This window comes from Acartia tonsa, chromosome 7, assembly GCF_053477335.1.
Source record: "Acartia tonsa isolate MP-2025a chromosome 7, ASM5347733v1, whole genome shotgun sequence".
Lineage (NCBI taxonomy): Eukaryota > Metazoa > Arthropoda > Copepoda > Calanoida > Acartiidae > Acartia > Acartia tonsa.
The window spans coordinates 45,637,494-45,649,920 of record NC_137266.1 but is presented as its reverse complement, the minus strand read 5'-3'; the positions used below and the strand labels follow the sequence as shown (position 1 = coordinate 45,649,920).

Here is a 12,427-nt window from a genome sequence, read left to right as displayed (position 1 = left end):
GTGAAAGATAAAGAGCCCAAACTGCTTGACCAGTGGCGTGCGAAGCACTTTGTCTAGGGGGGGGCATTTTGAAGATTTTGTAAAATTTTGCCCCCCCCTAAATCAAAGTGCCCCGGGGGGGCACTTTGCTTTAGGGGGGGGCATTTTGATTATATATACTAATTTTAAATAAGGGCGTTTTAAGGGGTGGGATTATTTGATTATGGGCCTTCTAGTTCTTATCCCTTCTTCCCCATCCCTTTTTCTATTTATATCCCACATATTTCCCCCCCCCCCCATCTCTTCTCCCCCATCTCTTCTCCCCATCCCTTCTCCCCACCCTACAATGACCAAGGGAAGGGAGCTATAAAGCATCTTTGAAAAAAAAGTACAGAAGATAATTTAACCTCCCCCCCCCCCCCCCACCACAAAACATTTTTTATGGGTGGAAGGGGATGTTATAAAATCTCAGCAGAAAAGATGAATAACCTCATTAAAAAAATTTTTTTTGGGGGGGGGGAGATAAAAACACTCATTTTGGATAATTTACCAAAAAATAACCTTAGATTTAAAACTGATTTTAACATCTTTAAGTAGCAAAGCACAAAAAATTATGAGAAAGCAGACAAGTAAATTTAAAGAGCATCTGTTGAAATAAATATATATTTTAGGTAGAAAAAGTCACAAATCCTTTTTCCTGTATGTTGTGTGATGACAGTCAAAGTAAATTACATACTGGATGCTCGAATCAGCGAGAAATTTTATTTTTTTAAATATTATAATCCACAAAAAAATTACTTGTCCTTTCATCTACAGATATAAAAATCTCTTAGAAATATAGGGTATAGTCTCTTTTGTGGCAACGCCTCTTAAGGGACATTTCGTCGTATTTTCATAGTAGCTTTTAAAAGGTTATTCTAGGTTAAGTTAGGTCAGGTGATTTCCCTGCAGGGTTAGGCAATTGGCCCCGCAGGAGCTATACATAGGTGAAAAGCTACTGTGAAAATACGACGAAATGCACCTTAAGAGGCAATGTCACAAAAGGGACTATACCCGAAATTTTAAAGATATAAAAATAGCCAAAAACGTCCTGAATAGCAGTCCAACCTCCATGAATTTTTAATAGTTAATTATACTCCATAATGATGGAAATGTTAACATTAAGTTTTAGCCTTCTATCTTTAATTGCAGTTAAAAAAAAATCACATTTCCCCCTTAGCATTATGTACTGACAGCCATAGTGAATTATAGAGAAGCTAAAAAGTTATATCAACATATCCTACCCTCTTTAAATGGCACTTTAAAACTCTGTTAATTTTTGATTAAGTGGTGTTTCCAAGGATTTATAAGGACGGTGCGTGAAGCGCACCTAAAATATTTACTCCCCCTTTGAACTAAAATCAATTAAAGACAACAAGAGTGGCGTATTTGATCAGGTTAGGAATATAGAGTGTAGTTAGTTTTAATGGTTTTTAATGAAAATTGCCATAAAAAAAACATGTCTTTATGTAAGGGTATGTACACAAAAAAATGATAAACTTATCCTGAAAATAAAATGACATCATATATAGTTATTCATTTAAACAGACATACAGTGTTGAGAAAAAGGCTTAGATAAATATCAATGCTGTTTCTTTTTTATATAAAATAACTTTTTGATTAAATATTTGTTGTTTACACATGTTTTTAAAGAAATAAAAACACAATATACAATGCAATGCACATTGGGGCATATCAGCCAAAAAGGGGATTTAATTATTTAGAGCCCGAATTTCTTGTTCAAAATGTCAAAATAGAATGTTTGAGGTCAGGGAATGCATTTCTTAACTTATCAGAGTAGTATGAAAATTTTTCAGTAGCGCAGCTACTCTATCACTAGCTTTTTGGGCCCTTTAAAGTGTATCTATGTCAATTGTAGTCCGATTTTAGTGTTCAAAGTGTCAAATTAGGAGTTGTTGAGGCCTGGGAATTCATTTCGGTAGAAGGGGAGGGGATGGTGTAAAGGGGGTGGGTGGGAAATCCTTATTTTAGTCAGCTACAAGTTTGTTCAGTGATAATAAATCCATTATAAATGTAGGCATGATTGACATCAATTTTTATAAACTAATATCTATATTTATAATGAAATTATGATTCTTGTTTACTGTTTATCTGTATATTAACCCTTAACGGTTAGGGGGAGGGGTCGTTTCCCCCCCCCCCCACTCCTCCCCTCCGTTTTTTTTCTATCATATTTTTTGTGTGTGAAAGATAGAAGGCTATAAATGAGTGACTTCTTAGCTATGGCTATGCCACATAACTGAGAGTTGGAATTTTTTGTATATCTTATTCTCCAGCCTGGCGGGCACTGCATGCCAGCAAACCTGACAGGTTCATCCAGATAAAAAGCAAAACATTTTTTCTGACTTAAACAAAGCCCTTTATCTTACTAAAATATCATAAACCCTTATGGTATTCAAGTCAATTTTAGGTTCCAGGTATGATCTTGAAGGTCCTGATCCTCCAGGTATCTAGAAATCTTTAAAAGCCTCCTGTGACCGCAATTTTTGACTTAGAGACTTCAAATTTTAAATTTAAGCTTTTCTTGTATGTCTACATAATGTATTAAAATTTCCTAAAGATCCGCAGCCGTTTTCCCGCCACCCGCCGACTGCGGTGGCTGGCAGGTGCCAAGTACAGCTGCAGCCGCCAAAATTTATGTTTTGAGATTTATAATATAAAATTTACAAAAAGATAAACATTTTCTGAAAAAATTGTATTTGTAGCTTCAAAAAAAAGAAAATAACAGCTTTTTTGAAATTTTTTAAGTAAAAGAGGACCTAAAAACAAAGGTTGTTGAGTAAAAGAGCGAAGTAAGCGAAAATTGACTTTGAATCACTTGTAGTAGGAAATTCATTATCAATCAGGGGACCTGCAAAAAGAACCCCCTCCCCCCCAACCGATAAATTTGCGACAAGGGGCCCAACTGTTAACAAGGGTTAATTAACAAACAGGGATCTAAGGGACAAAACATTGACCGATTAATATATGTATCATTGTATATTGTATATACCTACTACATAATATTGATACATCAAATTATAATTTATATTACGAAATTGATTACTGTAGATGACAATTAGTGATTAAAATATTTCAACACTCTACTTAATGAACCAAGCAATAAAAAATCAATAAAACTTCCTAAAGTTTTTAGGCCAAAAAATATAAAAAAAAAATTTAAAAAACTTTGGTGACTAGTGTAATAAACAGCCCATTGTCCCCTCCCTTCCTAAATAAAACTGCAGATTTTAAAATGAAGACCAAGTAATTACATAATTTAAAAACAAAGCATTACCAATAGACAGACATATAACACTTGCTAATTCCAATTTCAATTAATTATAAGAACACCACGTTATTTGGATATTAACTTAACCTTTGGGACATTTGGCTGTTTATAACACTAGTCGCCAAAGATTTACAGTTGTGTGTTAAAATGTTTTGAATACTAATTTTTATCTACACAAGAGGTAATTTTGTGTTTTATAATTGGGAATGTACATCAATTATATTGACCTTTGTCTTATCCCTTTAGATCATTGATAATGGTAATAATCCTTAGAAACAATTGTTTAGTTACATTAAAACTTCGAACATAAAGAGCCCCTCCCCACCATTTAGAGCAATATCTATCATCTATCCATCTATCTAGTGTGGTAAATTGCAAAATCCATCTATCTATCAATCTATCTATCCATCTATCTATTCATTTATATATACATCTATCTATCTATCTATTTATCCATCTATCAATCCATCTATCTATCTATCCATCTATCCATCATCCAACTATCTATCTATCTCAACCTCTAAGGAAAACAATAAGGATGATACAATTCATAAGTAACGAAGCAAAAAAAATCTACTGTGATAAATTGCGAATATGGTCAATTAAAGAGCAAATGCTTAAATTTAATAGTAAATTACATACTGAATAGCTTTTATAGTGTTTCCAATTTATCCAAACACTCTAAAATAATAGACATAATATACGTGGATATTATAACTGGGTAAATTTTGTTGTCAATTTAGGTTGCTAATTTAGTCCTCATTTATTGGTCAGTTCTTACGTCCAGTATGAGGGGAGGGGATATCGTTATATTAGCATGCTGGAAAGACAATTTCATTTTAGTTGGAGAAAATATGGTGCAACATGCAAGTAATTATATATCCCTTATTAAGATTCTAATTTCGGGTTGTTACAATATTGACAGGAAGAATTATCTAATAAATTAGCGCAGCAATATCAAACTTGAAAAAAACCATATATTTTAGAGGTAAAATAAAGCAGGGATTTAATGAAATAAAACAACTATGTTATTAAATTTTGACTTTAAAAGCGCATTTAAAAGCATTTTCTTACAAAGTTTTTGTGCACCCGCCTTCAGAAAACAGGCAAAAAACCCCTACGGGGGCGCGGGGGGGTAAATGAAACCAGTACTGGCGATTATAATATGTCTTTTGGTAATCAAATATTGCTTTTTTAGCCGGTGGCACCCGGTGAAAACATGTTTCCTGATACTGTCTACTTAAATGTTGATTTTAAAACAAACAAAAATAAACTAAAATCTTGACTTCAACTAGAATTATGTTGGACTAATATCTTCAATTTGTGCTTTTTTCTTTTATATTCTCAATATACATGTAATGCATGACTCAACAAAAGTTATTTTGTCTAATTACGTTAATTCTAAGAGATTTTATAATACTTTTAAAATTGTTGGTGATACACACAAAATATGCCTTTTTCTGTAAGAAATTTTTTGCATATCTTAACTTTCAGGCATTAGAAAGCTTACTTAAAAAGCGTAATTTTACGATTCCTTTGAAATCTGATGTAATATGGATATAATAATACTCATAGAATGATTAAAACTTGATTTGGGGGTGGTGAATAAAATCCCCTGGTTGCCCATATGTGCAATGTGATAAAAAGCAGAAACCGTTTGGAAGGGTGCGAAGCGCAAATTTTTTTCTTCAAATATGCAGAGAGGGAGGGGTTTTTGGGCTATTTATTACACTAGTCCCCAATATTTCATATAAAATTTTCTTATTCGTTGGCTCAACAACTTTGGGGACTTTAATGGAATTTTGATTGGTTGGTTAATTAAGTCGAGTTTCCATACATTTCATCCACTAATTGTAATCTAAATAAGGGTTTGTGATTTTGTGTATCATCATTGGGGATGTACAAAATTTCTTTGGTAAAAAGTTTATATTATACAAAATAAAATACATCCTATTACCTGGTTTGTTATGTTCAGTGAAAAAAGATTATAACCTAATTTCTACACTAATTAAAAATTTGGTAAGGTTAAATGAATAGTAACTGTCTGTTTGGCGCGAAGCGCCAAAAAATTTTTTTTGGAGTATTTCTTGATCTTTTTTTTGAAACTGGGATAGTTTTGCTTTTTGTAGGGTAGGGGGCAAAAAGGGGCATTTTTATTGACCAGGGGGGGGCAAAATGGGGCATTTTTCAACATTTAGGGGGGGGCAGGGGGGGGCGGTGGCTAGGGGGGGGCAGGGGGGGGCGTTTTGGTCGCTAGGGGGGGGCGATTGCCCCAAATGCCCCCTTCGGTTCGCACGCCACTGTGCTTGACTTTATAAGTATGGGTATGACACACAACTGAGAGTTGGAATTTTTTGAATATCTCCATCCTGGCGGGCACAGGATGCCAGCAAACCTGGCAGGGTCATCCAGGTAAAGAGCAAAAATATTTTTTTGACTAAAACAAAGCATTTTATCATACCAAAATACTAAAAAAATCCTCTAGTAGTACATCCTTATATGAAATACAGGTGTTCAAGTCACTTTCAGGTTCCAGGTATGATCCTGCAGGTCCTGATCCTCCAGGTCTCCAGAAATCTTTAAAAGGCTCCTGTGGCCGCAATTTTTGACTTAGAGACTTCAAATTTTAAACTTAAGCTTTTCTTACGTGTCTACATAACGTATTAAAATTTCATGAAGATCCGCCGTTTTCCCGCCGACCGCCGACTGCGGCGGCTGGCAGCTGCCAAGTACAGCTGCGGCCGCTGAAATTTATATTTTGATATTTCTAATGTAAAATTTACATAAAAATAAACATTTTCTGGGAAAAAAATTTTCTTCTAGCTTCAAAAATAAGAAAATTACAGCCGTTTGAAATTTTTAAACAAAAAAAGACCTAAAAACAAAGGTTGTTAAATAAAAGGGTGAAGGAAGCGAAAATTGACTTAGACTTATAAAAGGTCGGAAATTCATTATCAAACAGGGGACTTGCAAAAAAAAAATTAGCCCTCTAGCTCTAATAGGAACTGAGATAATTAGGGGGGGCGTTGAACGCCCCCCCCCCCCCGACCGATTAAGGTGCGGCAAGGGGCCCGACTGTAAAGGGTTAATAACACAAACGCTTTTCTTAAGTCAAGGTGTACTTAAATACTTTTCGTTTGTTCAGACAATCATGATTATAAAAATGAGTTTAGAATACGTGGATATTATCACATGGGAAAAATTGTCATCAAATTTGGTTGCTAAAATGGAACTCATTAATTGGTCAGTTCATTCATTGATTGGTAGGGGAATGGATGGGATGTATCGTTATTTTAGCCCGCTGCCAGTTTCACTATATTAGAGAAATAATCTGGTGTAACATCCAAGTAATAATATATCCATTATAATAGTTTACTTTTAAATCATTGTAAATATAAAAATTACCTCTAATAACAATTAATTATCAAGTTTTAGTTGTGAAACATTAATAAAAGATAAAGAACAATAAAAAGTGCAATAAAACAAGATAAGTTTTTTTTATTCAGGCGCATTTGTTACGTCTATTTATCTGTCTTTTTTTATGACAATCTAGCTGCTTGTAACTGTAGGTGAGGCAAAACATGTTCATTTGATGCTTAACTGATTTTTAAATTTAACAAAATGTTCAAATAGACCAATTTAATAAAAATTATAATGGTATTGCATTAACAACTTTCAGGTAAAAATATAACATTAACAACCACAACTCTAACTCCAAAAAATTTCACCTTTCAAAAGCTAAAAAACTCTATGGTTATATTTGGCAATAAAAAAATGACAAGTTTCAATAAAACGTCAAGTGGAGGATCCTTTCTGTGCAGCCACCCTTTGATCCTCGTTTTAATAAATGCCAGCTGTGTCTTATGGGAAAAGTTGCAATATTATAATATTATTAAATAACGTTTTTAAAGATACTAAAGAATGTAGCTGTTCAAAATTTAATGAAAATATTAAATTATTTGAAAAAAATCTCCTATATTCCAACCTATTTATCTAACAAACAACTTACTTTATATTGACGTAGTTTTATTTTAGTTATTATATGATAGAATCCTGTTTGATATTTATTAAATTACTACAAACCTAAGAACAAAAATCTACTTTCTAACCTATCTTTCTGCCTGCCTACCTACCTATCTGTCTAACAGCTTATTTTATATTGAAGTATGCTTAGCTATTGATATCTATTAAATAACTGCAAACCTAAGAACAAATTAACTACTTTCTTACATATCTTTCTACCTGCATATCTATCTACATAGCAACTTACTTTATACTGAAGTTTTCCAAGATATTCTTCAGTAGAATCTTGCTTGATATATATTAACTATCTTCAAACCTACTTACCTACCTACTAAAACTCCCAATTTTTCTTACATGCATACCTCAATTTACATACCTACCTTTTAACCCAACTATCTACCTATCAACTTACTTTATACTGAAGTTTTCCAAGATATTCTTCAGTAGAATCTTGCTTGATATATATTAACTATCTTCAAACCTACTTACCTACCTACTAAAACTCCCAATTTTTCTTACATGCATACCTCAATTTACATACCTACCTTTTAACCCAACTATCTACCTATCAACTTACTTTATACTGAAGTTTTCCAAGATATTCTTCAGTAGAATATTGATTGAAATATATTAACTATCTTCAAACCTACTTACCTACCTACTAAAACTCCCAATTTTTCTTACATGCATACCTCAATTTACATACCTACCTTTTAACCCAACTATCTACCTATCAACTTACTTTATACTGAAGTTTTCCAAGATATTCTTCAGTAGAATCTTGCTTGATATATATTAACTATCTTCAAACCTACTTACCTACCTACTAAAACTCCCAATTTTTCTTACATGCATACTTCAATTTACATACCTACCTTTTAACCCAACTATCTACCTATCAACTTACTTTATACTGAAGTTTTCCAAGATATTCTTCAGTAGAATATTGATTGAAATATATTAACTATCTTCAAACCTACTTACCTACCTAATAAAACTCCCAATTTTTCTTACATGCATACCTCAATTTACATACCTACCTTTTAACCCAACTATCTACCTATCAACTTACTTTATACTGAAGTTTTCCAAGATATTCTTCAGTAGAATATTGATTGAAATATATTAACTATCTTCAAACCTACTTACCTACCTACTAAAACTCCCAATTTTTCTTACATGCATACCTCAATTTACATACCTACCTTTTAACCCAACTATCTACCTATCAACTTACTTTATACTGAAGTTTTCCAAGATGTTCTTCAGTAGAATATTGATTGAAATATATTAACTATCTTCAAACCTACTTACCTACCTACTAAAACTCCCAATTTTTCTTACATGCATACCTCAACTTACATACCTACATTTCAACTATCTATCTAACAACTTACTTTATACTGAAGTTTTCCAAGATATTCTGCAGTAGAATCTTGCTTGATGTCAAGTTCATCCTTCATATCAAGTTCTTCTTCATTCTCAACTAGAAACTCCTCATCATCCTAAGAATAACCATAATTATCCTGGGATTAAATATGGACGACTAACTATAGTACAGCAATCCAGGGAACTAAAGGGACAATGAAATGGCTGATAAATTGATGTACATCTTCAAAGGTTATACACAATATTAACGCTTTTGTAGATTTAAATTAGTGGTTGAAACGCAAGAACACTCAACTTATTGAACCAAAGCAATCAAAATTCACTTAAGCACCCAAAGTTGTTAAGCCAACGAAAAAAAAAACTTACTATCTCAAATTGTTCGTCCAAACTACCATGACACTATGAAGAAATACAAAATTGTATCACTTTAATCTTCATTTGTTTTTAATTTTTCTTACTTATTACCTAGTTTTGAATTTAAATATCAAATACTAGAGGTTACGTCCCTAAAGGCCTCTAAAGGCACTTGAGTGAGGATAGAGGGGGAAGTAGATACTTCACTTTAGATTTTGGCTCCTATAGTAAAGTAAAAAAATTGGGGGGAGGGTCAACTTCTTATAGGGTGGTGAAGGTAAATAATTTAAAACCTTTCATGGACCTATGAAAAGCTTTGCTGTAAAGGAAAAACATATCAGTTCAGCGGTTGGCGAGATCCTTCCCTACCGCTGTAGTCGCAATGTATGATATCATCTTACTTTTAAAAAGAATTTAAAATCTACAAACCAAATCAATAAAAAATGTTTGTTTTGTTATATCAAAAATGATGTAAAAAATAATAATATTGTATAAGCTTTTTCAGTTTGTAATAAGATGTCAAGATCAAACTACACTTGAGCAGTGAAATGGACTTTTATTCTGATATTTTAATCTAATTTTAATTAAATTTACTAATATTTATATTAAACATGTACTTAATTTGATTTAACTATATCATTTAATTTAATATTCTAAAGTTTTTTAATCACGTTAACTTATTCGTTGGCTTTTTATACCTGAGATGCCAAAGGCATGGGTTTTAAAAAATAGTTTTAATCTCATGATTGTACATATTTCTATTCGTAGAAAACTGGATATTATACGAAGCTAGACAAAATTTTTCAGTATGGCTAAGAACTGGTTCTAATCCACAGGATATTAATCGGTTTCAAAGCGAGACGGGAAAAAAATTCTATATTTCTAATCCATGTTTTTGACAGCACGTACACAAAATATTTTTGAAAAAAACTTCAATAAAATGAAATACCAATACATACATAATGTTATATCAGAGAAAAAGAGAAAAACATATTCTGTTTTTTTTTATGTAATAATTAATCTTTATAGCTGTCAATCTTTCTATCTATCTGTCGGAATATCTGTTCATCTGTCTGTGTATCTATTTGTCTGTCTGTGTAATTGTTTTTTTTCTGTTATAATTAGTCGTAAATCTTCATAGCTGTCTTCCTGCAATATGTCTGTCTATCTCTAAATATCTGTTAATCTGTCTGTATATCTATTTGTCTGTCTGTCTAACTACTTGTCCGTCTATCTGTCTATAAATAATCTTCATATAAAATTAACAGGATCAGTGTGTGTCTGTCTGTACCTCGCTAACAGTATAGCTTCTCTTAGGTCCTGGGAAGTTTTATAACTATTTTGGGGTAGGGTAGCACGTCCCTCACAAGATAAATCGACAACAAAAAATATTTTAAAGTGTTGTTAAAGATCTTTTTAGATAGAAGAGACATACTCTCTCTCTCTCTCTCTCTCTCTCTCTCTCTCTCTCTCTCTCTCTCTCTCTCTCTCTCTCTCTTCTCTCTCTCTCTTTATATTTTTATTTATTTTTCTCTATTTTCTTTTTTTTAACTATCTCTATCTATCTATCTATCTCTCTCTTTCTCTCTATCTATCTATCTCTCTCTCAAAACCACTCTCAATCAAGAAAAACATGATTCAAATAAGGTATTCACCAAATTCAAATTTTTTCCAGCGTAGTATTATTTTATAAAAAAAAAAATTTCGAAACATTTTTATCAATTTTCATTAAACTGCACATATTAAACTTTGATGCTTATATTGTATCAACAAAGTAATACTGTTATTTATAGAATATTTGAGAATGTAGGTTACTAAAAATATTGAATATTTTTTTGAATTTTTTTTTAAATGTCTATTCTGTTATATAAAAATCTAAAAGCAAAATCCAAACTAATGAATTAATTATTATCAAATTGATTACCTTGTTATTTATTAACATAAAATATATATCTCAATAATTCGAACTTTTATAGAAAACAAATAAAATCCAGGTGGGCTTGTACAATTCAATCAAATTTTAAGCATGATTAATTTAAGATAAATAAGATGAAAAGAATTTTAATTTTAGAGGTAGATTTGAAATCTGCATCAAATTATAAGGATTTTTTATCTAAAAGCGCAAATACAATTTAAGTAACTGATTTTGACATCTGTGATATCTGTGATTGGTGAATTAAAAACTATCTGAGCAAAGGTAGTTTTCAATCAAAATTAATTAACTTAAATTGTATTTGCGCTTTTAAATAAAGAATTATGCAAAAAAACGAATTTTATAAAAAAAATCCTTAAAATTTAATGAAAATTTCAAATCTACCTCTAACATTAAAATTATTTCATCCTTATACTGTGTTTGTGTGTTTGTCTGTGTGTTTGTACCGAAGGATCTCGCTTACCACTGAACCGATCGGGTTCTACTTAACAGGGTAGCTTCTCATAAGTCCCGGGAAGGTTTATAACTATTTTGGGGGAGGGTACCACCACCCTCTCAGGAGAAATCGCCCCTAGAAAAAAATTACCCCTCCCGAAAAAGAGACTTGAACGAAACATAAAACAATTATTTCTGTAATTAGATATTTTAAATAAAAAAACATTCAAAGTGCCACTAGAGGCCTCTATGGGCGTAGCCGCTAGTCTTATATATCTTAATGATTATCCAAAGAGTATTTTGACAATCGAACCTCGGGAACGTCGAAATTACTGGCAAACCGTAGATAAAAAGTACCTATGCTTTGCAGTTTGCTCATACCTGTTCTTTGCCCTTTTTCTTGCTGTCTTTTGGCCGCTTTTTCTTACAGAATCTGTATCCGCACCAGATCAGAAATATCAATGTCAGCAGGCCAAGTACTAGATAGATAGATTGATAGAAAGTTTGATAGATAGATAGATAGATAGATAGATAGATAGACACAAAATATGTATCCGCACCAGATCAGAAATATCAATGTCAGCAGACCAAGCACTAAAAAGATAGATAGATAGATAGATAGACACAGAATCTGTATCCGCACCAGATCAGAAATATCAATGTCAGCAGGCCGAGCACTAAATAGATAGATAGATAGATACAGAATCTGTATCCGCACCAGATCAGAAATATCAATGTCAGCAGGCCGAGCACTAGATAGATAGATAGATAGATTAATAGAAAGAAAAGAAAAATATAAAAGATATATAGACGGACGGTCAAATTGGGACTTTTTAATATAAGTTCTTAATTAGACCAGGAAGGGATGGGGTATTGGACTGCTTACTTATTACACTAGTATTCAAATTTTCATAATAACGTTTTATTATTCGTTGGCTTAACAACTTAGTGGGCTTGTAGGGAATTTGATTGATTGGCTTATT

The 12,427-nt window shown here is 32.3% G+C and overlaps 1 protein-coding gene across 3 annotated transcripts in view; it reads right to left on the bottom strand.

Annotated features, from left to right (window-relative positions):
* The window catches only part of LOC145323852 (synaptotagmin 1-like), a 64,242-nt gene that overhangs the window by 36,628 nt on the left and 15,187 nt on the right, over positions 1-12,427 (bottom strand). For all 3 annotated transcript variants that reach the window (XM_080166434.1, XM_080166436.1, XM_080166435.1), the window contains exons 4-5: positions 11,826-11,923; positions 8,731-8,838 (exon numbers count right to left, since the gene is read on the bottom strand). In XM_080166434.1, the coding sequence (XP_080022560.1) occupies positions 8,731-8,838; positions 11,826-11,923 (206 nt within the window). The remainder of the gene's footprint in view (positions 1-8,730; positions 8,839-11,825; positions 11,924-12,427) is intronic.